At 39.3% G+C, this 27,383-nt stretch overlaps 1 protein-coding gene across 7 annotated transcripts in view; it reads right to left on the bottom strand.

Annotated features, from left to right (window-relative positions):
• SENP6 (SUMO specific peptidase 6) overlaps window positions 1-27,383 on the bottom strand; it is an 83,341-nt gene that overhangs the window by 49,533 nt on the left and 6,425 nt on the right. For 2 of the 7 annotated variants that reach the window (XM_084754262.1, XM_084754268.1), the window contains exons 2-6: window positions 14,464-14,557; window positions 12,091-12,148; window positions 6,849-6,994; window positions 5,536-5,640; window positions 1,981-2,001 (exon numbers count right to left, since the gene is read on the bottom strand). In XM_084754262.1, coding sequence (XP_084610388.1) covers window positions 1,981-2,001; window positions 5,536-5,640; window positions 6,849-6,994; window positions 12,091-12,148; window positions 14,464-14,557 — 424 coding nt within the window. Of the gene's footprint in view, window positions 1-547; window positions 631-1,980; window positions 2,002-5,535; window positions 5,641-6,848; window positions 6,995-12,090; window positions 12,149-14,463; window positions 14,558-27,383 lie in introns of those variants that run through there. The other 5 variants (XM_084754263.1, XM_084754267.1, XM_084754264.1 and 2 more) reach the window with 5 other exon arrangements.

Consider the following 27,383-nt stretch of genomic DNA (forward strand, 5'->3'; position numbering starts at 1 on the left):
ACTGCATACGTATAAAATTGTGAAAGAATAAATTTAAAATGTTCAAAATTAACTTTAAAGATCATGTTTTTAGCTTCTAGTTCAGCATGGTGGCATGTGACTATAATCCCAGAAGTTGGGAAGGCAAAAGGACCAGGAGTTTAGGGTCAACCTCAGTTTCACAGTGAGTTCAAGGGCAGCATGGCCTACGTGAGACTCCACCTTAAAAAACTTTGGGTTCCTAACTATACTATATTAATATTAAAATTAAAATATGCTTGTTTCATAATAAAAGGTTATATACTATAATAAAGCCTGAGGCAAATACAGTAATACTTCTACTGTAATTCTGTGTTTCCAATTTTCTAATTATGAGCAACAAAAACAGTAAATATTTCAAAATGGTGCGTGCTATTAACAAAACCCCACAATTATTTAACAATTATAGATAAATACCCTAAAACTAATCTGTATATATTACATTAATGAACTATGCTCTTCGCAATTTGATACTCTGTACTACACCGTTGCTAATGAGGATGAATACATGATATCATGTAATACCCACAATGCTAAAATGAGTTGCAATATGTATTTTGCTTGTATTCCAGACTTCATAGCTACTGTTTCCAAATTTTCCTGCATCCTTTCCTACACAAATAAGAAAAATAAGCTGCTCTTAATTATACTAAAATAAAGAACAAAAATTCTTTATGCTTAGTATTAAAACATTTCCATATGCATCCCAAATATCAAACTCAGTCTGTTAGGCTTACTGGCAAGCACTGTTAACCCTGTGACCCCCTTACTTGCCCAGAAGAAAGATTTTTTTTTTTAAATGTAAAAGTATCTTTGTTAGGTAAGAAAATTAAATTGCCACTCATAATCTCATTTTCTTTAAATTGTACTTTTCAGACTGGAGGCATAGCTTTAGGGTAGTACAACCAATCACTCCTGAGTACAATATCACTCCCAGCCTTTTCTCTCCCTTTTTCCTCCCCTGGAGACAGGGCTGCTCTGTGCAGCACTGGCTGCCATCTCCTTTTTAAAGGTCTGTCATGGCCCAGACTGAGCTTGTACAACTTGGATACTACTGCCTCAGCATCCCGCTCAAGTTCTGAGATTACAGGTTGTAAACTATCATACCTAGCCAACCCTGGCCTCCTGTCTAAGGTAACCGTTACCAGTTTTCTCTATTCTAAAACTACCATTTTTGCCTTATTCTACTTAGCAACAAATTCAGCTCATATTCAAAGGACAGCAGTAACTACATATTTCACTTAGAATTATTCTGTAAGAAAAAGTTGCTCCCCAGTCCATTTTACAGAGTATGCAAATTTATATTAGCAAATCTAGCCTGGTCTACCAATGAGTCCCTGTGTAGAGTCCTAGGTTGCAGACAGGTCTACACAGTGAATCCCAGGTTGCAGACAGGTCTACACAGGGAGTCCCAGGCTGCAAAAAGGTCTACACAGGGAGTCCCAGGCTGCAGAAAGGTCTACACAGGGAGCCCCAGGCTGCAGAAAGGTCTACACAGCGAGTCCCAGGCTGCAGACAGGTCTACACAGCGAGTCCCAGGCTGCAGACAGGTCTGCACAGGGAGTCCCAGGTTGCAGACAGGTCTTGCTGTCCTCAACCTCCTGCTCCTCATGTCTGAGCCTACTCTAGTCTTCCTGGCACAAAGACCTTAATAATTTTACTGTATGCAAACTTTACTCTTAAGGTAGCATAAATTTTATTTTAAAAGAAAATTAGTCAAACATTAGTATAATGTCTGACTAAATATTATATAACATATAATAACCATCCATGTAATAATATATGTATTGAGAATTTCACTCAAATATCATCCACATATCAAATATAACAGTGTATTATTAATAGGTTTCCTGTCATTAAATTAGCTTTAGAGATGAACTCCAATTCAGGATACTGTCAAAGCATATAAGCTGTTATTTTACTGCAACACCCATGTTCCAATGTCATCAACATTAAGCTTACCTTTCTTTTCGGTCCTGATTGCTTAAAACATGAAAAAGAAAGAAAATGTAAGAGAGGAGATGCATTGTTGATATGAAACTACAGTCAACAAGGCAAAACTATGACTAAAAGCAATTTGTTTTAATGATATTTTATATATACTATGTTAAATATTGCTTTTTTTTTTCAATATTTGTCAACATAAAATAATTTAAGTAGCCACATATTATTTAATAGGAAGACATGGGTGCACAAAATCATGAAAATTCTCAAAAGGGCTTCACTTATAAAGCATTTGATTAAGAAATTATTTTATGACGGTCATAGATATCATTTTTAAGAAATAATGATATTGCCTGGAAGTTATAAAAATTCCAATAATTTCTAATTTATTTTATCAGACACAAATTTTTTAAGGCTAAAACTGTTTTGCACAACAGTCTTAGAATAAACATTGTATGCTATTTAGGACACAAGACAAAGCCTAGGTTTATAACCATGTTCTCGTATCACAAGTCCAGTGTATACAAGTTCTACATTTCTCCACAATTCATGGAAGCTCCAGGAAAAAAATTAGTCACTCAGGAGTAAAGCTATAGTCTTCAGCTTAGAGTAAGACAAAACTCACTTAAATGTTCAAAATTGTAAGTAAAACGTTAGTAACAAAACTACAGTATCACTGGCCTCTCCTGCGAGCATGCAACCAAGTCAACAGTACAATCTAGGAAATTAAGAAAAAGTACAGATCTTTCCTATGAGCTGCCCCAAATGACACATTAAAACTGTTGTCAGCAGTGAAGAAACAATATATCTACCTTAATATCTGGAATTTTATCGCTGTTATTAAATATATGTCAGGTGACAGAAAACAGGCTCCTAAGTGGTAAATTACAGACATGCGCCACATCTCACTGGATTATACATGTTTTTGAAGACATTTATTTTTCCCTTAGAAGACTTTTTAACCAATCCTTTAAAGAAAGCTAAGAAAAAAAATTTTCTGAGGTAGAGGCAAGGGGGGAATGGGGGAAGAGGAGGGAGGGGGCTACTTTTGGGATGTAAAGTGAATTGATTGATTAATTAGTTAATTAAAAAGTGGGTGGAGCTACAATGTAACAGATTTTTAAATGCCTGCAGTTCAATTGTCTATTACTTTCCTTTAGCATGGTCAGTGCATGTGTCTATCTTTTATATTTAAAATAGTAGTAAGGAAACATATTAGAAAATTAACCATCTGCCCCAAAGGATTTAAATCTGATGTAATTTTTAACAACCTTCCATCATGCCCTTTTTAGAAAAAAAAAGTATTAATCTTCCTTTAAAACTACAAATTACTAGCATGCAGGACTGACATAAAAAACAAGCCCTAATACTCTCTCCAAAAACTGTTCTGTGAACTACCAAACTGGCAACATTTTTTGAATTTCAGATTAAGACTTAAGAAAACAACAACATTTGAGAGGCCTCTCTCTCAACTGTGCCCAGAGCCTCCGAAGCATTCGCACAGGCCCCTGTGCAATGTGCAATGTGCTCCTGCAGGACAGCCCTGCTCTGTAACACTCTCACACTTCTTCTGCACACCACTACTCCAAAGTCATACCTAAGCCTTCGCTTGCTCGGGTGAGAAGGTACTGGGGACAGAAGCCAGGCCTGTGTTTTGAGGCAGTTCTCCCTGTGCAGAAGCTCTGAGTAGCCTTAAACGCACTAGCCCAGTATGTTCTCAAATTTACGGCATTTGAGTGCTGGAGCCGTAGGCACATGCCACCACATATAAAGTCATCTACTCACCTTCCTGTTCTAAACCATAATTCATTAAATTTTAGTTTAAATGGTCAGGCTTTGCCATATTAATCTTCCAATATACTGTTCATCATCTATAACAGTTTTATAACATACAAATCACTTTGTCTTTTGAAGATATAAAACTGAGAGAAAAAGACTAGATTTTGAATTTCAAAATTCTTTAAAAGAAAGGTTGCAGAAATTAAAACATAATGTTTACAAGTGAAACAAACATGAGTGGATGGACTCTGTCCTGCTCATTTGAATCTTTCAAGTTTCCTCTACTGTTCCTAAGCATTCCGGTCAGCGGTTCTGGCTTAGGATTGTCTTGAAATATGAATTAATTCCAGCTGCTGTTTTTTTTTTTTTAGAAAACAACCTTTTTACCAATAAACATTAACTCATTTACAAACTAAATCAGTTACAGAGATGAGCATCAAAACATTACTGTACATACAAGGTACAGTAAGACCTAGGATAAAACAAAAAACAACCCAAACTTCCGACCTTAATTTTTCTGTGTGACCATACATTTTATTTTTTTATCTGTTATCCTTATGTTAGTTCCCTGTGTTTGCCATAGAGCCTGATTTGTTTGTGCACCCTGTATTACTAAAACAAGGCAAAATTTTTTGTGAGCATCAACTTCTATCTTTTGTACTAAATTTCTTTAAAATTTTATGTGAAATATGATATGTAAAATATTTAAGAAATACAGAAGTTTTCATTTAATCTTAAATTATGAGAAAAAATAAAGATTTTAAGTTAAAGATCTATCGCAGTAAATCTACATAAGCATCAGATACAGGAAGTTTCTATGGTCTGAAGCATAGTTTGTTTTGTTTTTTGTTTTTGTTTTGTTTTGAGACAAGGTTTCTCTGTGTAGCTTTGACTGTCTTCGACTCCCTTTGTAGATCACACTGGCCTCGAACTCAACAGCGATCGGCCTGCCTCTGCCTCCCAAGTGTTGGGATTAAAGGCAAGTGCCACGACGCCCGGCTTGAAACATAGTTTTTTTAATAAATAAAAAGTTTAAAGAAAGCTGGGCGTGGTGGTGCACATCTTTAATCCCAGTACTCAGGAGGGAGAAGCAGGTGGCTCCCTGTGAGTTCAAGGTCAGCATGGTCTACAAATCAAGTCCAAAAAAAAAAGCAGCTTGAAGATTAAAAAACATCATGTAAATGTATACTAAAAAATAAATGTTATGAGTTATAATATAGTATTTATAGTGTTAACAGACTAACTCCAAGGGTCTAAGAATTTGAATCAATTGAAAGGAGATATTAACATTATAAAAATGATTCTGAAAAAAAGCTCAAAATCATTTAAAAGACCAATCTTTTTCTCAATGCTTTAAGGGTGAAACAGTACTTTCAACATCAGTGAAAACTCCTAAATTTATTTAAAAAAAAAAAAAAAAAACCCCAAACACTTAAAACAGAATTTGCTTGATACTCTGAAATGTTATAAAACAAGAAAAATAATAAGAATTAGTTTTGCTCCTTAGATCAACTACCAGAGCTGTTCAATCCAATATAGTAAGATCAGTATAATGGTCAGCTTCAGTAAATATCCTCTTGGACCTAAAATGTAATACAGCAAATAGCTCTTAATTCTCCACAAAAATGTGACTTTCTATGAAACAAATATAATTAAAATATAACAGGTAATGAATTATTTTGGAGCTGTAACTCTTCAAAGACAGAGAAAACTGTCAAGTTCCACACATAAAGGGAGTATGAAAACTGCAGTTAAAAAGACAAAACCGTAAGTTCAGGAGGACGGGCTCCTCACCTCTGAGCTGCTGTTTTGACCCCTGGCGCCTGCGCATGGGCATGATGGAAGCGTCTCCCGTGAACTACAGTCCCAGAACATAATGCTGTAGCTTGTGTATTTTCACTGCACATTTGAAAACAAAGAATAGTTTAAATAAATAAAAATTTGCACACACTCCAACAAAATACCCTTTAAAATCTGAGCACACACACACACAAACTGTGCACTCAAATAATGGGGAGAAAAGATAAACCAAATTAATCATCTAAAATTGTCCATTAGGAGACTTTCTAACTATATTTTCAACTATTTCCAACTTCCTCAAGGGAAAAGAATAACTAGGATAGTGGAATGCAAGTCCAAAGTCTAAAATTTAAATTGTGCTACTAACTTCAAAGTTACCTGGTATTTATAGATCTTTCTTAGCTATCCAGACAGTAATAGAAAGGAGTATTTTATCCGAAGAAGAAGAATAAAATCCTTTAAGAGGAAAGCAGCTGTGAGGACCTACATTACAGTGCTGCAGACTTGTAATACTGTGACTGATTTTCTACTTACATGAAATAAAATGCATAAGATGTCACACAATAAAACACTCTTTGTTACGTGCAAGAAATCAGTGCAATTAGGTCCTAATTCGAGACTCAAAAGAGACTAAAGAGATGGATTAGGGAGTAAAGTGACTGAGAGCCTGAGCTCAGGTATCTAGCATCCTTGTGAAAAGCAAGACTCAAAACCTCGTGCACATTCCAACGGTGACAAGGTAAGGACACGCAGATCAACAGGGCTCACTGGCAAACAGTTTAGTTGAAACAGCAAGCTAAAGGTCCACTGAAAGACCATGTCTCAAAAAAAATACAGCCACCATTCAGAGGCAGAGACAATGAATTTGGATCTCTGAATTTGCGGCCAGTCTGATCTACACAGTGAGCTCCAAGCTAACCAAGGGCTGCACAGTGACCAGGTCTCAAAAAAAAAAAAAGTTAAGAAATAGAAGCAAAGACCCAACAACGAATTCTGTCTGGCTTCCACACATAAGCCTACAAGAGAACACAACACACATTCATGCATAACACACACATACACACACACACACACACACAAATAAATAAATAAATGCTTGAAGGGAATCTTTTTTTGTTTGTTTGTTTCTTTTAAGATTCAGAGTCTATGCAACCTCCGAGCCTTACCAACAACTTCAAAAGAAATGGGACAGGCCACAAATGCAGTTTAACTTCTAGTGTCAAATTCTTTCTTTACCTTCTCTATAATGAAGCATCTACATATCAATCTTTCTATTGTTAAAGGATTTATTTGCCTTTTAAATGTACCTCAGTTTCTTACTGTTGCTTAACATATTAAGTCCAATTGGGTTGCCTTTCAAAGCTTTAAAACTGTCAGTCTTGTTTCGTCTTACATAAGTCTTCAAGATGAAGTCAGCAGAACTAGTAGCAACAATTTCAGATCTCCGATTTAACTGCAAAAAGATGTAAGAGTCAATCACATTATAATTTATCAACAATATCTGAAAACTCATCAGTTCAAAAAATGAGCCCGCTGTGACAGCACACCAGGTGGAAGCAGGAGAAGCACAGCTCCCAGGCAGCCCAGGCCACACCCTTCACAAGGCACCTACCAGCAAGCCTAGTGGGCGCCAGCTTGATCTCCCAGACCCACAATGGTCAAAGTAGAGAACTGACCGATTCAAGTTTTCCTCTGACCTCCACCTGAGAGTGGGCACACCCATGTATGCACACACATAAATAAATGTCATTAAAAATGTTTTAATGTCAATAGAGCATGATGGCCTCAAATTTCAGCATTCCGGAGCCTGGGGGGCAAAGCAAAGATTGCAACAAATTTGAGACAAGTCTGGCCGATATAGTGAGTTCCAGGCCAGTCAGAGATATTATAGTGAGACTGTCTCAAAGAAAGGGAGTGAGGAACAGGAAGAACAGTACAGAGGGAGGGAGGGAGATGGAAAAGATAACCACGTACACAGCCGTTGGTGACTAGGGGAAGAGGGGTTGGTGAGAGGGCAGCAGCAGGAGGACCTGAGTGGAAATGGTGCATATTTTGTTTTTTTGGGGTTTTTTTTTTTCTCCTAAAGACAATGTAAATTTGTAGGAACGGGGACTCTATTATTTTTCTTTTCATATAAATCTCACTCAAAACACTTACAAAATTAGCATAATGGGTCTTGGACTAATTTTCTCTCTAGAAAGCAAAGCCAAATCCAACCAGTAACATTAAGATTTGCACTGTTTACCAGGCCTTCTGCTATGGGTAGGACTACACTACAAACTGTGTGACTTTGCCTCTGCATCAAAGTTTCTACAGCAATACAAACTGAGGTAGCTGTTTGTGCTTCACAGGTGTAAATGCCAAAATGAACATCCTGACCTGAAAAGCCAGGGGAGGGCCGCAATATTTACCCAACCTATCTTTGCTACAATTCGCTGAACAAGATCTTTTCAGACTCTATGGTTCTCAGTTCTTTTCTTGTATTGGGTATGAGCGTCTTGCCCAAATGTACGTCGTGTGTACCATGTCTGAGGTAGAAGAGGGTACAGGATTCCCTGGAGCTTGAGTTATACACAGTCGTGAGCTGTGATATAGGTGCTGGAAACTGAACCTACATCTCTCCAGCCCCAGTTATCAGTTCTAAGTGATAATTTCTTCAAAATCATATCAAAGAAAGCCATGTGTCTATTTTACTATTTTTTACACTATCTACTTACTAATTTCACATATGCATTCTCTTCTTTCTCCAAGTATAGCAAGCAACTTTTACAGTGTTTTCTCACCTTGACCTTATCTATTTCAGTATCTTCTTCCTTCTCCCTCCTCTATAAAAACTATTCTTAGTCAAGTGGTGGTAGTACACACCTCTAACCACCAGTACATGGCAGGCAGAGACAGACAGATCTCTGATTTTGAGACCAGCCTGGTATAAAGAGTGCTACACAGAGAAACTCTGTTTCAAAAATCCAAATAAATAAATAAAATAAACCACCAAGGTCTTACTATGGAATCTAGACTGGGATAGCATGCTAAAAATAGCAATAGTCTTGTTCTCTAGCCCAAAGTAATTGTACATCTATTCACTACTCTACAGTAGAAATTCTCTTAAGACAAAATAAACTGGCAAAAGGAACAGAACTTGTATATATAATGGGGTTATGGCACTTTTTTTTTTTAAGTAGATGCTTGCCTAGTATGCTCAAAGCCCAGCACTGGATCGCTGGCATAGCGAAAAGGCAAAACAAAACAACCACAAAATTCCCAGACATCTTTATTATGAAAGCTGTATTTGATGGCTATCTCTCTGGGTTATTTTGATATATTATCATGTTAGGAATGCTAGAAGTAAGGTTTGCATTGAAAACTAATGATAAAATTAATGCCATATGCATAGAGATACATTCTTTTTCTCCCTTTTTTTTATGTATACAATGTTCTGCCTGCATGTACACCTGCAAGCCAGAAGAGGGCATCAGATCACATTATAGATGGCTGTGAGCCACCACGTGGTTGCTAGAAAATGAACTCAGGAGCTTTGTAAGAGCAGTCAGTGCTCTTAACCTCTGAGCCACCTCTCCAACCCGAGACACTTTCTTATAAATGAGCACCTGGGATCCAGAAGCAGGAATGGGAGTCTTAATTTAGGGTTCTCAAGCACTTTACTATTGAGTGCCTTATCAGACTTAACCATGTTTCTGACTAAGGAACTAACATGCGTTTTCAAATAGTCCTTTTTGAAGGCAGATATGGTGGCACAAGTCTAAAACTCTCTAACTAGAGAGGAAGAGGCAGGAGGGCAGAGCATTCAAGGTCAGCATAGGCTACAAAGCAATATTCTGTCTCAAGTATCTTTTTTGAGAAAGCATTTGGGGGAGTATCGACCATCATCAAAGTGCCATCATCAAACTGATAGTATGTACGTAAGAAAAATTCTTCAATTTCTCACTTGTCGTTTACAGATTGTTTATAGGTTAGATCATTTCAGTAAGCAATAAAATAGTCAGTACTTCTAGCTTCATTATGTTGTAGGCTGAATATGAAATATCCCCACAGGCTCATGTGTTTGGACACTTGGTTCCCAGCTGGCAGTGCTGTTTGGAAAGTTGTGGAACCTCTAAAAGGTATAGGCTGGCGGAAGAGAACCTCACCAAGAGTGAGGCTGAGGCTTTACACTCTGCTCCCAATTCCTGGTCTTTATGTGCAAATAAAATGGGATCACTGCTTCCAGACTGCCAGGCGGGCCCATGCTCCTGCCAGAACGCCTTCCCACCTTGACGACCATTCTTTGAACTGTCAGCAAACAGGCCCTTTCCCCCAGCTCATGTTTTTGTCAGGATATTAACTGATATGGTTAGAAACTATAAATCTCATGGAAAATATTTATTATATTGTCAATTCCCATAAAAAGCTTTCTTACTGTATCTTATACACTTAGTATTTAGCTTCAGGAAAAAGTAATTATCTCTTTTTGTTTCCTTTTTTAAAAAAGAGTTTTATTTATTGTCTTTGGTTGGTTGGTTGGTTGTATATTTTGGAGACAGCGTAATTCAGTGAAGCCATGGCTGGTTTTGAACTCACAGAGAAATCTACCTGCAACTGCCTCCTCAGTGCTGGGATTAAAGCCAAAAGCCACCATGTCTGACTTACTATGTTTTCTTTCCTTCCCCCGCACCCCTTGGCTTTTTGAGACAAGGTTTCTCTGTGTAGCCTTGGCTGTCCTGGACTCACTTTGTAGACCAGACGAGGCTCTAAGTCACAGAGATCCGCCTGTCTCTGCCTCCCTGAGTGCTGGGATTAAGGGCGTGCGCCACTGTGCCCAGCTCCTTACTATGTTTTCTTGATGCAGGGCCTCACACCCTGAATTTCCATGTAACTGAGGGTGAACCTGGGCTTCTGATTCTGCCGCCATCAGGCATGCACCACTATTCCTAGCTTATGGTGTCAAAGTTCAAAGCTCTGGCTTCATGCATGTTAAGGAAGCACTTTACCAACTAACCTATACCCTCAGGTCCATAAATGTATTATTCTATAAGAAAAATCATAAAATATAAGCTTATGATTTTTTTGTCACACAAGTACAAAAGTGTAAGACACACTGCCATGCAAGCATGAGGAGTGAAGTTTGTGTTCTCAGAACCTAAGTAAAAGCCAGGCAAGCATTGTGGCCACTTGAAGTCCCAGCATTTGGAGAGCAGAGATGGGATACCCAGGAAAGGGGGCTAGTTAGATGGGAGAGATCAGCAAACTATGGGTTAAGCAAAAAATTCTGCCTCAATAATAAATAAAGCAACAATTAGTGAAAGAAGGAATTTAACTTTGGAGGATATATGCACCCACACCAAATGCACACACACTATTTCCTTTTTTAGAAAGAACAACATAAACGAGGCACGGTGGCCTAGCCTGTAATCTCAGCACTCGGGGAGGCAGAGGCAGAGGCAGGTGGCTCTGTGAGTTCGAGGTCAGCCTGTCAACAAAGCAAGTCCAGGACAGCCAAGGCTGGAAAAGCCCGGTCTCAAAAAACGAAAAAAGTAACAATCATTATTTTGCTACTTTAGATATCTGGTATATCTACTTCTTTTCTTTTAATAATTTTTATTATTTATAGTCTTAGTTGGTAATATATCAAATTGTTGAAGAGAGGAAAATATAGCATTAACAAGTAAAAACTGAGTCATTAAGGATAATCACCTCACAGGTTAGAATAGTCCCATTCACAAAAATTGAGATGGTATTTTTGAGCCATGCCATTTTCCCAAGCCATATACTATTGAGGAATGGAAGATGTGTACTCAGTTTGTAGAGTGTTTGCTTGGCATGCACAAAGCCCTGGCGATGCCAACTCTGATCCTGGTGTTTGTGGCGCAAACACTTCCCCCTGAGCCATCCCCTTAGTCCTAGAGCTATTTTTTATGGCATCTTATAGATGGCCTCCAGAAATTCCAAGTGAAAACAAGACAAGCGAACTGTGTACAGTATACTACCAACCACATAAGGAAGCAGGGCCTGGGGCACCACGGGGAGGTCTGCCCCCCTCTCCTTTTCTGCTTCCTAGCATCCAGGGCATAAGAAGCTTCATAAGTTGTATGCTTCTACCATGTTGCAATAGGCCCAAGCACCTGTGGACCAAAAGTGTACTTAAGCCAAAATCAACCTCTCTCCTTTATTAAGCTGATTTTGCTATTTTTTTTAATACTAATGGAAAGCCTAACCAAGACACAGTTCTTTAGAGATGAGAAAAAAAGAAAAAAGGGAAAAAAAAAAAAAAAGACCTGTTTGTGTCTGGAATCAGAAAGGAGAGCAGTGGAGCTTACAGTAAAAAACATAAATATTTTTCTTTAAAAATGACATAGCCTCAACTCTGTAGCCCTACTGGCCTGAACTTATTATATAGACCAAGCTGGCCTTGAACTTGTGGCAAACCTCCCTCCACTGATTGCTAAGTGCCAGGACTGCAAGGGACATATATATCACCATGCCCAAATTTTTAAATAACTTTTTTGGGTACATAATGCAAAAGAAAAAATATTTTTTTAAAGCAACACTTGCCTTTTTTCCTTTTGAGGTTTCAGAATCCTCCTCTTCTACACTGAGTAGATTTGCACCACTACACAGAAAATAAAGGAAGAGACCTTAGGCAACAGGCACAGTCCACACATTAGCACAACTGCTTCATCTTCGCGGCTCATCACCTGAGGGAATCGGCCAACTGTGCTTCGAAGTCTCAGCATTTAGGCTTCCCATAGGATAACTGTATGTGTGCTCTGTATCTTTGCCACCGCAGCACGAAAATATCTTTTAACATTATACAGCTGTCTACTTTCCAACACAATCATGTACAAATTTAGGCAGTGAGCAACAAACTAATCTGTTGACCCCTACCTTAAATGAAGGTATGACCTTGTTTTTCAGGCTATACTTTATATTTAGCCATGCTCAATAGTTTCTTTTAGAGAAGTTATAAAAGCAGGGTGCCATCGAGAGAAGGGAAATTGGCTAAGGAAAAGAAAGTGATTCCAATGGCACTGAACAAGGGTGGTGTACAACCTTGGAGATAGCAACCTTCCTTCACTCAGCACACCTGGCCATCACACTACAGTAAAGAGCTCACCACCAACCTCAACATGATCAGAAAGTTGAAATCGTGAGGACACAATGAATTGAAAAGTGTAATCTATGTCTGAGGTGCATAGGATGGTACCTTAATAGATCATTTAAAAAATATAATCCTGGTAAATCCTCCAGAACAGAAATAAAAAATATCTTTTAGATACTTCAGGCTATTTGTAATTAAAATTTAATGTTTTATTTCATGACTGTTATATATCAATATTGTTAATACAAAATTTTTCTTCAAGCCAGGCAGAGCTCAAGGCCAGCCTAGTCTACAAAGTCAGTCCAGGACAGAAAAAGCTACACAGAGAAACTTTGACTTGAAAAAGGAAAACCAAACCACCACCACCAACAATAAAATATTCTATCAAAATGTCTGGAAGGTAAAATATCTTTGTTGCAATTTCACATTTAGTACCATTTTCCCAAAACTATTTAAATACCAAATATCTACTGGGAACAAAATTAAAAATAATTTCTTAAAAAGGGGCAAGATGACAATAAAACGCTGACTTCATTGAGCTATATTTATCAATTCAAACCAAACTTCTCTTTCAAATAAAATTACCTAAAATACTGAAATACCTCAAATATTCAGTCAATATACTTGAATGATAACTTATGTAAAAATATCTTTTTAAAAAGCTGAAATTCTAGCCCTGGAGGCTAAGGAGGGTAACTACAGGCTCAAGGCCATGCCCAGCTATACAGAGTGGGACCCTCTCCCAAAACAACTAGGAAGACAAACTTCTAAAAATATATTTATAGCAGGTGTAGTGGCACATGTCTTTAATTGCAGCAACTGGCAGGCAGATCTCTGTGAGTTAAGTTCAGGCCAGCCTGCTCTGGAGTTCCAGGACAGCCAGGGCTGTTATACTGAGAAACCCTGTCTTGAAAAGCCAAAACTTAAAATTTATTTGGACAGTAGAAAAGAAGTCAATAAACCAAGAACATAAAAACAGTATTGAAGCCGAGCATGGTGATGAACGCCTTTAATCCCAGCGCTGGTGAGGCAGAGGCAGGCAGAGCTCTGTGATGTGAGTTCGAAACCAGGCTGGTCTACAAAAAGTGACTCAAGGAGAGCTAGGACTGTTACACAGAAAAACCCTGTCTTGAAAAACCAACAAACAAAAAACACGGAAAAAAAAAAAGTATTGATTTTGCAACATGATTATCAGAGTATACAGAAGTACTACTTTAATTCTCATTAAAGGTAGTGGACATACCCTATGGAAGAGCACTTTCCTGGTTAAGGCCCTGAACTTGATCTTCAGCACTACCAAAAACCCACAACAAAAGCCACACCTCTGCTGCAAAACCTCACACAGGGCTCACTCAAGTGCACTAACGAGTGTGACTGCTTTTACTTCTGCCTAGACAAATGCCTACATGTATCATTTAGACTGGCGCTACTTTCCTTGTGGAAATCTTTTTTGAAGGTCAAAGTGGTGATCACAGGTTCACAAGTTAAAAACAAAGAAAATGGAAGACTTAATTTTTCATACAAAATTCAGAGGCTTGATAATTGTGGCTTTTCAATTTGTTTCCAGAAAAGGTTGACTTTTAAAAAGAGGAGGAAGAAGATTGCCTTTGTTTGAAAATTGTTGTCTAGTCATTTATCATTAGAAAACAGTACAAGCATATATTTTAAAGACTGAAAAATATAAACAAAATTATTTACCAATAAAATATTACTTTATAGTTTCTTATTGTAAAAAATATAATAATAAAAAACTTTTCATAAAATATAAATTGATTTTCTAATGAAATGTTTCATTCTTATGAAATATCAGAGGAAAATATCCTTACTCTTTATCTGCATCTCCTTCACTTTCTTCTTCATGATCAAAGCTCCAATTACTTTTAAAGCCTCCATCTTTCTTAGATTCTGATCTAGCCAAAGCTGAAATAAAACAAACTGAAATAAGTACTCATTAATGTAACTATTCAATACAAAGAAGTGAACATTTCCCAAACTGTTCTAAATTTTGTTTTGGTTTGCTTTTGTTTTTTTGTTTTTCGAGACAAGGTTTCTCTGTGTAGCCTTGGCTGTCTTGGACTTGCCTTGTAGACCAGGTTGGCCTCGAACTCACAGAGATCCAACTGTCTCTGCCTCCTGAGTGCTGGGATTAAAGGCGTGGGCTACTATGCCCGGCTCTCTCAATTTTTATAATATTGATGCTTTAAAAAAAAAAAAAAGCTCTTTCTCATAAACATATTATTTCCTCCAAGAGAAAAAGAAAACATTAAAACTGGTTTGCGTGTGTGAGAGTGCATGCATGTGAGCCTGGGTGTGTGTCTCTACTACAGAAACTTAAATTACTAAAACACAGTAAAACAGGGAGGGGCACGCATATATACATGAATTATAAAATCAGCTTAATTTCAATCTTTGATCATTGATTTTAGGAATTATTCTCTCTAGTTTACCTTTTTGCCTTTCATGAGAATTATATCCAAACCACTAACATTTCTGTTAAGACTCAACCACTTCTGCCTTTTAACAGAAGAAAAACAAGACCATGTGTTAGCAAGATAGTTAATTTGATAACTAGAAAAGTCTGATCACAATACTCAAGATTAGGAAGTACAGAAAAAAGTGGGAAGGGGGAATGAATGAGGTTTAAAAGCTAGCATCTGGTCAAATATGGGGCATCGGAGTTCGCGTGAATGTCAGTCCTCACTCTCCACTCAACTGTGGAAAATGTCCTGTCCACTGGCTAGATCTGGGTAAGGGTTCGACGTTTACTGCACATACTGTCCTTGGTTGGTGCCATAGTTTGAGCAGAACCCCTGGGCCCAGATCCACTCATGATAATGATCTTCTTGTTCCCCTCATGGGGAGGCCCGGTGGCACTCAGAGGAAAGACAGCAGGCTACCAAGAAAAGACTTGATACCCTATGAGCATACACAGGGGGAGGAGGCCCGCCTCAGTCACAGTCATAGGGAAGGGGAGTAGGGTGAAAGTGGAAGGGAGGGAGGTATGGGAGGATGCAAGGGATGGGATAACAACAGAGATGTAATATGAAAGAATTAATAATAATAATAATAATAATAATAATAATAATAATAATAATAATAATAATAATAATAAAGCTAGTATCTGTCCTAGGGCTACATGGCAAAAATGTAATTTGTAAGAGTTTGGGCTAAGATTAAGTTTAAGGTCTCAATGCTATGAAAGGTCAGACTGACCCAAAGGGCAAGAAAAAGGAAAATACAGCTAGTTATTTAAAAAAGTAACAGATATAACTATGATAACCTACCCTTGGATCTAAACTTATTGAGTTCTGAGAACAAAAGTATATCTACAAGTCTGGTGGGGAAGTGGAAGCTCAGGGATGGACTGCTTGCCCACCAAGATATAGACACTGGCTTCAATCTCCAGCACCATTAAAAACAAAACAAAACAAAAAAGTAAAAAAATAAAAAAAGTGTGTCTACTAAGTGTATCAAACCATTGGCTTCAGCCCAGGATGACTATGAATGCAGGCCAACACAAAATTGTAAACTTACTTAAAACATTAAGAGATTTAAAAAACAAACAAAAAAACAGCTTTGTAACCTAATTTCTGGGTTTCAAGCATGACCTCTGTAGATGACAGTTTCAGGTTACAATGTCAAAGGGCTAGGCACCCATCTAAATGTTTGTGTTTCTCCAGAATTTAGATCCTCCCCACTTCAACTTAAGGATAAATTTATTAGATTTTTTTTTTTAAGGCAGGCAACCTATGAGTCTTGGCATCTTCCAAGAAAAGGTGGAGACAAGAAGGGGGAAAATGCTATGTTGTTGGAGTTAAGCCAGCATGTAGGTCAGTCACATGGCAGAGAAGCAGCCAACTAGCAGGCAGGCAGGCAGGCTAAGAGAAACAATAAGGAAGTTTCAAGTCCAAGGAAAAGCATGCTTAGCTCTGGCTAGTGACCAAAAGAGAGACGGAAAAGGAAAAAGGTTAGATCTTTCCATGTCAAGGGTCAGAAAGGCAGACTTTAGCTGAGTGTCCTGAAAGATCAATCATAGGGATTATCCCAAATTCACATTTTTAAAATCCCACCCCAAGATAATAATGGTAAGAGTAGGAACTTTGATTCTGGATAGTTTGATTTGACTTTTCTGCCTCTAGCACTGAGAAATCCACCTAGAGCTGGGTGTAGTGGTGCATGTCAGCCATTCCAGCACTTGGGAGGCTGAAAGAGAAGGAGGATCACAAACAAGTTCATGGCCAGTCTGAACTGGCTACACAGTTTGAAGTCAGCCTCAGCTGCATAGTAAAAACCCCACCCCTAAAACTCAGCAAAGACAATTATGTAATCTGTGAAACTTTGCAATAGCACCCTAAAGAGACTAAGCAGAACACTCCTAACTATAAACCCTCAATTCCTAAGAGCTGATACAAGGATGGTCACACTCTAAGCACACAGGAGTCCATAATGAGAACAGCTTCCTTTGGTCTCAGATACCTGACCTGACAAAAGGCCATGAGCATTTGGAAGCACTGCAATTAGACACACTTCTATAGCAGGCTGCCTTCTATACAACTTGGTTTGTAGCAAATTTGATTACCTTACTGTGACAAAAGTTTTAGTCTAATAAAATCTAGACTCTTGTGGGAAGACAGTTTCAATGAGAGGTTATCTAGATTAGTTGGCCTATGGGAGTATCTGGGGAGAATTGTCCTAATTGTGCTAACCAGGGTGGGGAGGACTCACAGATCACAGATGCCACCGTTCCCTGCTCTGGGTCCTGTACAGCCTAAGAGTGGAAAAAGCAGGCTGAGCATGTAAGCATGATTCATTCATTTTCTCTCTACTCTTTAACTGAATGTGATTAGGTGTTTCAAGTTCCTGCTAGTCCTGATTGCCATGCAATGGTGGACTGTAATTTTATGAGCTATATTAAACCCTTTTCTCTCCTAAAGTGCTTTTGTTATGGTATTATATAACAACAACCAGACACTATACTGGACACTTAGCAAGTATAAAAAAAAGTTTAAACTGTTCACCAAGATGCTCACGCTTTAAAAACACCAGAGGCTGGAGAGAAGGGTCGGTGGCTTAAAGTGCTTACTGAACAAGCAACCGTTGAGGAGCAGAATTAGGATCTCAGCATCCATTAACATGCTGGGCATCCCTGCAACCCCGAGCTTGTAGGTGGGCAGAAACAGGGCTGCCAGGACTTGCTGGCTTCTAACATGGATAAGAAAATGCAAGGCCAGGTTCAGGCAGAGACCCACCCCAAAGACCTCCAACGCCCTTTTCAGATCTCATGAACACAGGAGTGAACAGCCACATGCAAGTACAATACATACATACAAATGTAGAAGTAAGAAAAAAATTAAACACAAACTACAGAACTAGTTACATATAACTTCCCAAATAAAGGATACATTTTCCTTAGGGAAATTTTCAAATAATGTTTTGTACACACTCTGAATTTCTTCAGAACAGGCTAGACTTGTTAATTCACTCAAAAAAAAAAAAAAAAAAAAAAAAAAAAAAAAAAAGAAAAGAAAAAGAAAAAAGAAAAAAAATTAACAAAACCCTCGAATGGACAGTGAAGAAACCCAACATGCCGAAGGTTACATCAATAGTAATGTCTGTTCATGGCATTTAATCTTTTATTACAGTACGACCAAAAAAGCACCTCCCTTCTCTGCTGTTCTTCCCTTAAACTCTTACTGCCCATTTAATCATCAAGGGCAATCAGACAAGTCCCCAAATGAGAAACCAATAAAATACCAACCCAAAACTTCTTTTAAAAGAGATTAAGGGCTGGAGAGATGGCTCAGCGGTTAAGAGCACTGACTGCTCTTCCAGAGGTCCTGAGTTCAATTGCCAGCAACCACATGGTGGCTCACAACCATGTGTAATGTGATATAGCGCCCTCTTCTGGAATGCAGGAGTGCACACAGGCAGGGCACTATATAAATAATAATAAATAAATAAATTTTAAAAAAAGAGAGAGACTTACCAAGAAGAGACTTGACTCCCTATGAGCACATAAAGGGGGAGGAAGTACCCCTCAGGCACAGTCATAGGGGAGGGAAGTAATAAAAGTATTTTTAAAAAAAGAGAGAGAGATTAAGAAACTGTCAGAGTTAAGTAGACATAGTGATATGGGGTGAAGTCAGGAGGATCACTGTGAATTTGAGGTCGTCCAGGTCTACAAAGTCAGTTCCAAGCTAGCCGATGACTTGGAGAATTAGTCAGTCTGTCTTTGTGTCTTCTCTTCCCTTCTCTCCCTCCCACTGTTTTCCCTCTCCCTCAAAACAAAACCAAACCAAAAACCTTTACTTTGGCAAGAAAAAGGACATGTGCAAGTTTAAATCCAGAGCAATACGGTGGCTGGCTGTGAGTGTTCACAAGGGAGACCGACCTCTTGCTCTGCAGGAGACAATAGGAAAGGGCCTGGGTACAAGATCTCACCAAAGTCTCCACATTGTGAAATCCTATCTGAGAGCCTAAACTCAGAATATAGCTGAAAGAGCACTACCCAGAAGTGTTTTGTACGGTCAGCCTAGAAAGCATACAGAGTCTGACTGTGGCCAAAAGGGTCCATCTGAAGCTGGCAACAAACAGAACTTGGTATTGTCCATGTTCTACCCACGTAGTAGTGATTTTTTAGGAATGTTTTCACAGATGAAAGATTGAGTGGAGAGCCACATGATATGGCTTAGCCCCTGTGAGAAGTTGTACAAGTGAAGGTTTCAATGGAGACTTAAGTATATTGGAGATGCCAGTACCATGAACATCCACCAACCAAAAGCTGTAGATAAGGACAGAGCTGGCTCAAGAAAAAGGTTGTGTGTGCAGTAAGCAACAGAGAGGGAGGGATGGGGCTATTTAGAACCCAGCTGATTCTATCACTAGCTCCAGATGTAGGACATGAGCTGCAGGACTTGGTGTTTGCCCTGACATTTCAATCTTGCTCTGATCTGACCTTTCCTTGCTATACACCCACACACCTCTCTTTTGGAGTGGGAATATTTATTCTGTGCCACTGTATGTTGGAAGTATGTAACTTTAAAAAAGAAAATTGTACAGGGAGTTGGTTGCCTGAGTATCAGAAGAGACAGTACTTACACTCTCCTATGGTGCTGGACTGCTAAGGACTGTGGGGACTTTCAAAGAATGCACCACACATCATGAGAACCATAAGTCTATGGAAGCCAGGGACAAAGTATTATGATTTGAATGAAAATGTCTCCCATATGTCATGTGTTTGAATATTTGGTTTCTAGCATTGTTTGGAAAGGTTACAGAATCTTTAGGAGATGGGTCACTAGGGGCAAATCTTGAAGTTACATAACCAGACCCCACTTCCCGCTCACTCACTGCTTCCTCAATACGAAATCTCCCAGACTGTAAAACAGAATAAGCCCCCTCTCCCTCTCTCTCATCCTCCCAGCCTCATGGTCCATCTGAGGCCCCCAGCCCAGAAACCTAAGGCCCACCTACTTTTCTTCTGCCCACTTATAGGCTTTAGCAATTTTATTAACCAATTAACTTTAAATTAGATTTACACAAAGACCTGTGTGAGGAGATGTTGTACTCTGCATAGCAACCAGATCTTGGGGGCTCATAATTAGCATTAAAATACATAGCACCAGACCAACCCCCCCTCCCCCGACAGCTGGGATTACAGATATGCATCAATGTGTAGACTTATGTGGTGTAGGATGTAACTGAGGGGCTCGTGCATTCTAAGCAGAAACTTACAATCCTCTAAAGTCCCTGAGTATTTACATGTCAACACACTGTTTTGAACAACACTGGTAATCATCAGTGGAAAATTATAGCTACTGTACTCCAGTGAAATTAGGGTTAAAAAAGAAGGCTAAGGAAAGATTTCCATAAAAAAACAAAATTGTAGCCTGGCATTGGTGGCACACACCTTTAATCTCAGCACTCAGGAGGCAGAAGCAGAGGGTTCTCTGAGTTCGAGGCCAGCCTCGAGGCCAGCCAGGACTATCATACAGAAAAGCTCTGTCTCAAAAAAGCAATAAATAAATAAATAAATAAAAATAAAAACCCGACACACAGAGAAAATTTTAACAAATTAGGTTTCTTCCAATAGTGGGAATCAAACCTAGACCCTGTGCATGCTAGGGAAGTACTCTAACACTAAGCTATCTCTCCAGGTCAATACATTTTTTTTTCTTTTACAATTCTATGTATTCTTCTACATGTCAACCTACCAAAATGACAATGATGTAAGGAGGAAAAACAAAGGGGAGATGAAAGGTACAATAAAAATAGCTAAAGGGGGCTGCTCACAGGACCTAGTCATTCCACTGAGCATATAAAAAGTCAGATGAGGAAAACCATGATGGAGCTGAATCTGGCTTGCTTTTTATTACAAAACACATAACTGCTAGGTATAGCAGAACACACCTTCAGTCCCAGCACTCAGGAGGTAGAGGCAGGTGGATTTCTGTAAGTTCCAGACATACCACAGCTATGTAGTTAAGGTTCTGTCTGTCTGTCTGTCTGTCTGTCTGTTGTCTCTCTCTCTCTCTCTCTCTCTCTCTCTCTCTCTCTCTCTCTCTCTCTCTCTCACACACACACACACACACAAAGAAAAAAAACAATTACATTAAGTGTGGATACTATTTACATAAGAATGCATATGAATATATATATATAATTGTAGCTCAGTGACACATGCATAGAGAATAAAGAAATGTATACCAGGTGGGATCAGGGAACTGAGGCAAGAAGATTCTCATGAGTTCAAAACCAACCTAGGCTATACAGCAAGGATCTGGTCCAGGCAGGGCTACATACATAGCAAGATCCTGGCTAGTGTAGAGGTGATGAAAATGACAGAGACTTTAAGAATAGCAATCTGAGGTGGTGCTATGTCACTCTTTCTCAGAATTGTCAAGATTCCCAAAGGCAATTACTGTGGAGCCCCTGGCTCCCCCATGCAAGTGTAAGCCCACTGTTGAAGATACTAGGCACCCAAAGATGCCTAGAGACTGCATGGAGGTGAGGGGGTATCCAGCCAGACACCTGAATGAAGCCAACATGGAATCTGAGTAGCCAAGCCAAGACAGAATCAGCCCTGTACTTATTTCAGGAAACCTCCCAAAACCACTCAGCTGAGTCCTCCTCCATTCCCAAAGCTATGTAAATGTTTGCCTTTTGACTAAGTTTCTGAACATATCCATGAGACTAACATAAAATTAGACATCTCAATAGTCACAAAATACCCAATATTCTCCTTCTAACCCAGCTATTGTTCACTTTCTTTGTCTGGATTTAGAAAATCCTCTTATCAGTTGTTGATCAAAGTAGACCTCAGGACTTGATATGTCACTTTTTACATCTTCCCACCTACTCCACTCCACCCCAGGGCTGGAGATGGAACACAGCCTCTCATACATTCCAGGGAAAATCAATAACTATATCCCTAGTCCTACTTTTCTTTATAATTCATAAACTTCTGAATTTGGAAACTTGGATTTCATTAGAAAATAAAAATGTCCCTTTCAAGTTTGAGGATTTCACTTACCCACCACATTGCAAGATGCCAGTGGACACAAGCCTGCACTGCGATGCCTTTTGAAAGTTGATTGTATAGAGAACAGCAATGTGGACATCATTGCTAACAAATCTGCCTTCAAATGTTTGATTCTTACTGTAGATTCTGACAAGCTCAGTACATGGCTGTTTTTCTCTCTTCCCTTTTCTTGTATTATAGCACACTCAGACTGACAGCATCAATACTCTTGAATCTTGGGGTTATTAAGTAAAACTACACACAAAAAATGTTGTAGCACAACCATCAATCTTAACCAAGGCAAAATATATAAAATATACAAAAATCATATTTAAAAAGACAGGAACAGCTAGGCTTCGGGACATACAGAGTGACTTTGTCTCAGTGGGGGGTAGGAGGTGGGAGAGGAGCATCCAAGACTGTACAGAGAAGGTGCCTGCCAAGATTTCACCTTGCTATTCAGAATGTAGCGCAATTTAAAACCACGACTTGTTTATTATTGGGATTTTACATTTGATGGGCTCAGGTCTTGTTTTCTTTTCTTTCTTGTTTATTTTAGACCCTGTTTTCTTAATGTTTCTGGACTTAATATTGACTTATTCTTTCTCTTAAGCCCACCTCCCGCTACTTACCTGCTGCTTCTCTTCCATGTGGCTGACCCACATGCTGACTTAATTCCAACAATGTAACTTCTTGTTTTGAGGAAGGTCCAATTGTATTCTCAAATGCTAATTTCAGTGCCTTGAGATCTGGTTACTGCCATGATCATTGTTATGAATGTTGAACTATCTCCTGTAACCATGTGATGATAAGGAATGTTCCCCAATTATCTCTCATTGGCTAAATAAAGATGCATAAAGGCTTATGACTGGGTGGAAGAGAAGGACTGGAGGAGAAAGAAGAGGGTGCTGACCCTGATGGAGCAGAAGCAGCCAGGAGCCAGGCATGGTGGCTCACATCTTTAATCCCAGAAACAGATTTTGGGAGGCGGAAGCAGGTGGATCTCTTCTGAGTTCAAGGCCAGCCTAGTCTATAAAGTGAGTCTAGGCCAGACAGGGCTGTTATACAGAGAAACCCTGTCTCAGGGAAAAAACAAAAACTGCCCTGTAAATCATCAGATTGGATAGTGGTTTTTATGTACTTTTTAAAGGTACTAGGATTAGAGAGTAGCTCAATCTACCCAGCATAGTGCTTACAGTTCAAAAATAAATAATAGTTTCTCTGTGTCAGTCACTAGTGAACCACCTGGTAAAGAAAACTACTGCCCTCCTAATATACTGTATTAACATAGAAAGAATTTGTCTTTCTACAACACTCTTGTCTCCACCTTTCTTCTCTAGGTCTGGGTGGCCTCCTAAAGCTCAGCCTCCCTATCTTCCCTCATCAGTAAGAGAGGAGGTCAGGAGAAACAGCCTTCTCGGTGAGCTTCAGTGAGACAGCTCTCTTTTGGGGGAAGAATAAGGGCTATATAAACCTTGGGAAGTGGGTAGATTGATTGGTATAATGAGAAATAGAAAAGAAAATTATGGTTTCTTTCTGTCTTATAATCTGTAAACTGATATTTCATTTTTCCATTAACAAAATATATTGAATATTTGAGGAACTCAGAATATTCTGGGGTTTTTTTGTTTGTTTGTTTGTTTGTTTGTTTGTTGTTTTTCAAGACAGGGTTTCTCTGTGTAACCTTGGCTGTCCTGGACCTGCTTTGTAAACCAGGCTGGCCTCGAACTCACAGCGATCTACCTGCCTCTGCCTCCTGAGTGCTAGGATTAAAGGTGTGCACCATCACCTCCCGGCTTATTCTGGTTCTTTAACCTAGAGCAAGCCAACTCCAGAAGATCAGAATTAGAGCTTGGGACCCAACTGATAGCCATAGCTTTCTTCAGCACATTTCTTTTTTCCCCTAGTACGTTGTTTACATTTTTCCTCTTTTTCTGCAACGCTCTGAAAGGAGGGGCACTAATGGAAGAGGAAGTAGGGAGTTCTCCAGACACTCACCAACAGAGATCCTGGATAACCCAACCGCCTGGCTAAGCTAAGCTTCATTCTTCCAGGCTGGCCCAGTATACGATGGTGCCTAGGTACCCCAAGGGCAGAAACCAACCCAGGCCAGCTCTAAATCATGTGCTAAAAACTCCAAAATCAACCAAAATAAACTTTCTCTCTTTAAGTTGATTTTATTAGCATTTTGACACTATGGCAGACAGCTGATTAATTTACTAACACAAGTTATCCTTGTTTTACAACTGAGAAAGCCCAGACAAGATCAACTGTTAAGGAATACAGCCAGGGGTGTGATCCCAGCATTCGGGCTGCTGAGCTCATATTCTAAATTCATTTCCAGTAAGAACCATTTTATACACAAGTATAATTCTACTCTCCTGCTTCATGTGAGTATATAAAATCAAGGAATAAACTTTATCACTTCGACCGGAATGAAAACAGAAAACAGCCCTATGTAAGGAATAAATAAGGAATGGCATCAGGATACAACTCCTAAAAGGGAATCAACAAAAAAGTGTAACCAGAGGGGGCTGGAGAGATGGCTTAGAGGTTAAGAGCACTGACAGCTCTTCCAGAGGTCCTGAGTTTAATTCCCAGCAACCACACGGTAGCTCACAATCGCCTATAACATGATCTGATGCCCTATCTAGCCTGCAGGTAGAAAACTGTATACATATTAAAAAATAAATAAATCTTTAAGGAAAAAAAAAAAAAAAAGGAAAACCAGACTTCTGGACTCATGCCTACGATCCCAGAAATGGAAGCTGAGGCATGGTGCTATAAAATGTCCATCAGTTAGCGGGCAGGTTGGGCTACATACTGACTTCTAGGTCAATCTAAGCTATATACAACATATACAAAGAAGACAAAGAACAGCAAGACTAAACAAAGAAACTTGAAATATGTTTCTGAGTAAACTAAAGTTAAGGGCCTCACTCACAATCTGTGGAAAGATAGGCTGTGTTTGAGTTCAACAGATAGTGAAAATCTGCTGTCTCTAATACTCCCAAAGTGACTGGGTTCTAAACTAAATTGATATATTAAAAAGTATGGCTAGGCATACTGAAACACTTCTCATTAGAGACAGAAGTATTTTGCTGGTTTATTAGACTACAAGGGAGGGGAGGGAAGGCAGCTCAGTGATCTGACTACCATCAAGTTGTCCTCTGACCTATACACTAAATAAGTAAATGTGACTAAAAATTTAGAAGATTAAAAACAAGTCTTTCATTATCATGTGTTTCAACCTAGGATATGTTGTCTCCTCACACCTCTTAGAAAGGGACAACGAGGCATAGAGCACCCTAGCAGGAGGATTGCTGCCAAGTTCCAGAAGAAAGGGAAGGCAGAAAAGTAACCATATTTTTGGAGCATATAAGATGACTGAGCATATAAGACAACCCCCAACTTTTCCAATTAAATATAGTTCGGAATATGCTTGACATATAAGACTGCCCCTCTTTCAATGCACACACTGTGCAGCAAACTCAGGCATATGTCTGTTTGCAGGCAGGACAGACAGGGGCACTTTATTAAATGCCAGCAGACAGCCAGTGGCAGCCTACACTGCCCCTTTAAGACGTGCTCCACACTGAACCTGAAGACTAGCAGCCCTCTGGGTAGAATGGGTGGGTTCTGGTGGAGAGCAAATCGATGCTCGAGCTCTCCTCCTTGAGGTACAGGAAGATGTGTGCAGCTTGCTCCTCCCTGCACAAGTGGGGTATGGGCTGCGGTACCCCCACTACATATGCACTGGACATATGGGGCAAGGGGAAGCAAGCTGCAGGTAAGTAAGTACCTGGCCCATAAGACAACTTCCAACTTCAGCACTGACTTTTCATGAGGGGTAGGTTTAAAAAGTCATTTTATACTCCGTCAAATATGGTATTTTAAGGAAGAAAAAAAGGAGATTGGTAAAATGGCTGGTAACTTGCTGTAGCAATAGCATGAAGACCAGAGCTCAGATACACCTCCCATATAAAATGTCAAGTGCAGACTGGGATGTAGCTCACTTGGCAGTCAGCACGTAGGAAGCACTGGGTTTGCGCCCTAAGGCCATATAAACTAGATGCTGGTGTACACCAGCAATCACAACACAAAGGTAGAGGTAGCAGGACCAAAAGTTCAAAGTCATCTCCCACAGGGCGCCTAAGGCCAACACCAAGGGAAGACATAAGCACTGTCTACTTACTGATGTACCTTACATTTATAAAACATGAACACTCAGCTGTAACACAGCATGCATTCTTTTCAAGTACATTCCCAAGACAGAACACATTATGCGGGATAAAATACATCTCAAGAACTTTTTAATTGAAATTATGTAAAGGATGTTCCGCAGCTACAAATCAATTAAATTAGAAAGCAGTACTGCTGTATGTAGCAGCTCATGCCTATATGCTCATTACTGGGAGGAAGATCCCAGAGGGGATTTGCCAAGTCAGTTGAATCACAAGCTCCAAGTTCAGTGAGATTCTGTACTTAAAAACATGATAGAGCTGTTCTCCAACGCTCAGCTTCATCCAAGATTCAGCTTCCCGAGTCCAGTCCAGGAAGGCACTGCTGCTAGAGGCTTAATGGACAATAGCACTGCTTTACACGAGATTATGAAGACCTCTCTCGTCCATGGTGGCTTAGTATGTGGAATTTGTGAAGCTGCCAAAGCCTTGGACAAGCCCCAAGCCTGTCTCTGTATGTTGGCATCCAACTGTGCTAAGCCTATGTATGTCAAGTTGGTGGAAGCACTTTGTATTGAGAATAAAATCAATCTAATTAAGATTGATGACAAGAAATGGGTAATGGTTGGATACAGTTGTGTAATGCTTAAGAACTACAGCAAAGACTCTCAGGCAAAAGAGATCACCAAAAAGTACTTCAAATGCAAGAAATGAACAAATAAAGTATCTGGCTAATTACAATAAATAGATAGATAGATAAATAAATAAATAAGGTAGAGGGCTGGTGAGATGGCTCAGGACCAGCATGAAAAACTGTTCCACATAAAGCCCGTGCTATACAATCTCAGCTTTTCTACAGGCAGGCAGGAAGGCCAGTTCTCAGAATCCACAGGCCAGCTAGCCTAGTCTATGCTGTGGCAAACAACAAAAGAGACCACATCTCAAACAAAGTATAAGGCAAGGACTGCTATCTGAAGCTGTCCCTGACTTCTACATGTACACTGTGGCAAGTATATCCTCATATGTGCACAGATAAACACAAGCA

This window comes from Acomys minous (assembly GCF_964271855.1).
Source record: "Acomys minous genome assembly, chromosome: 13".
Classification (NCBI taxonomy): domain Eukaryota; kingdom Metazoa; phylum Chordata; class Mammalia; order Rodentia; family Muridae; genus Acomys; species Acomys minous.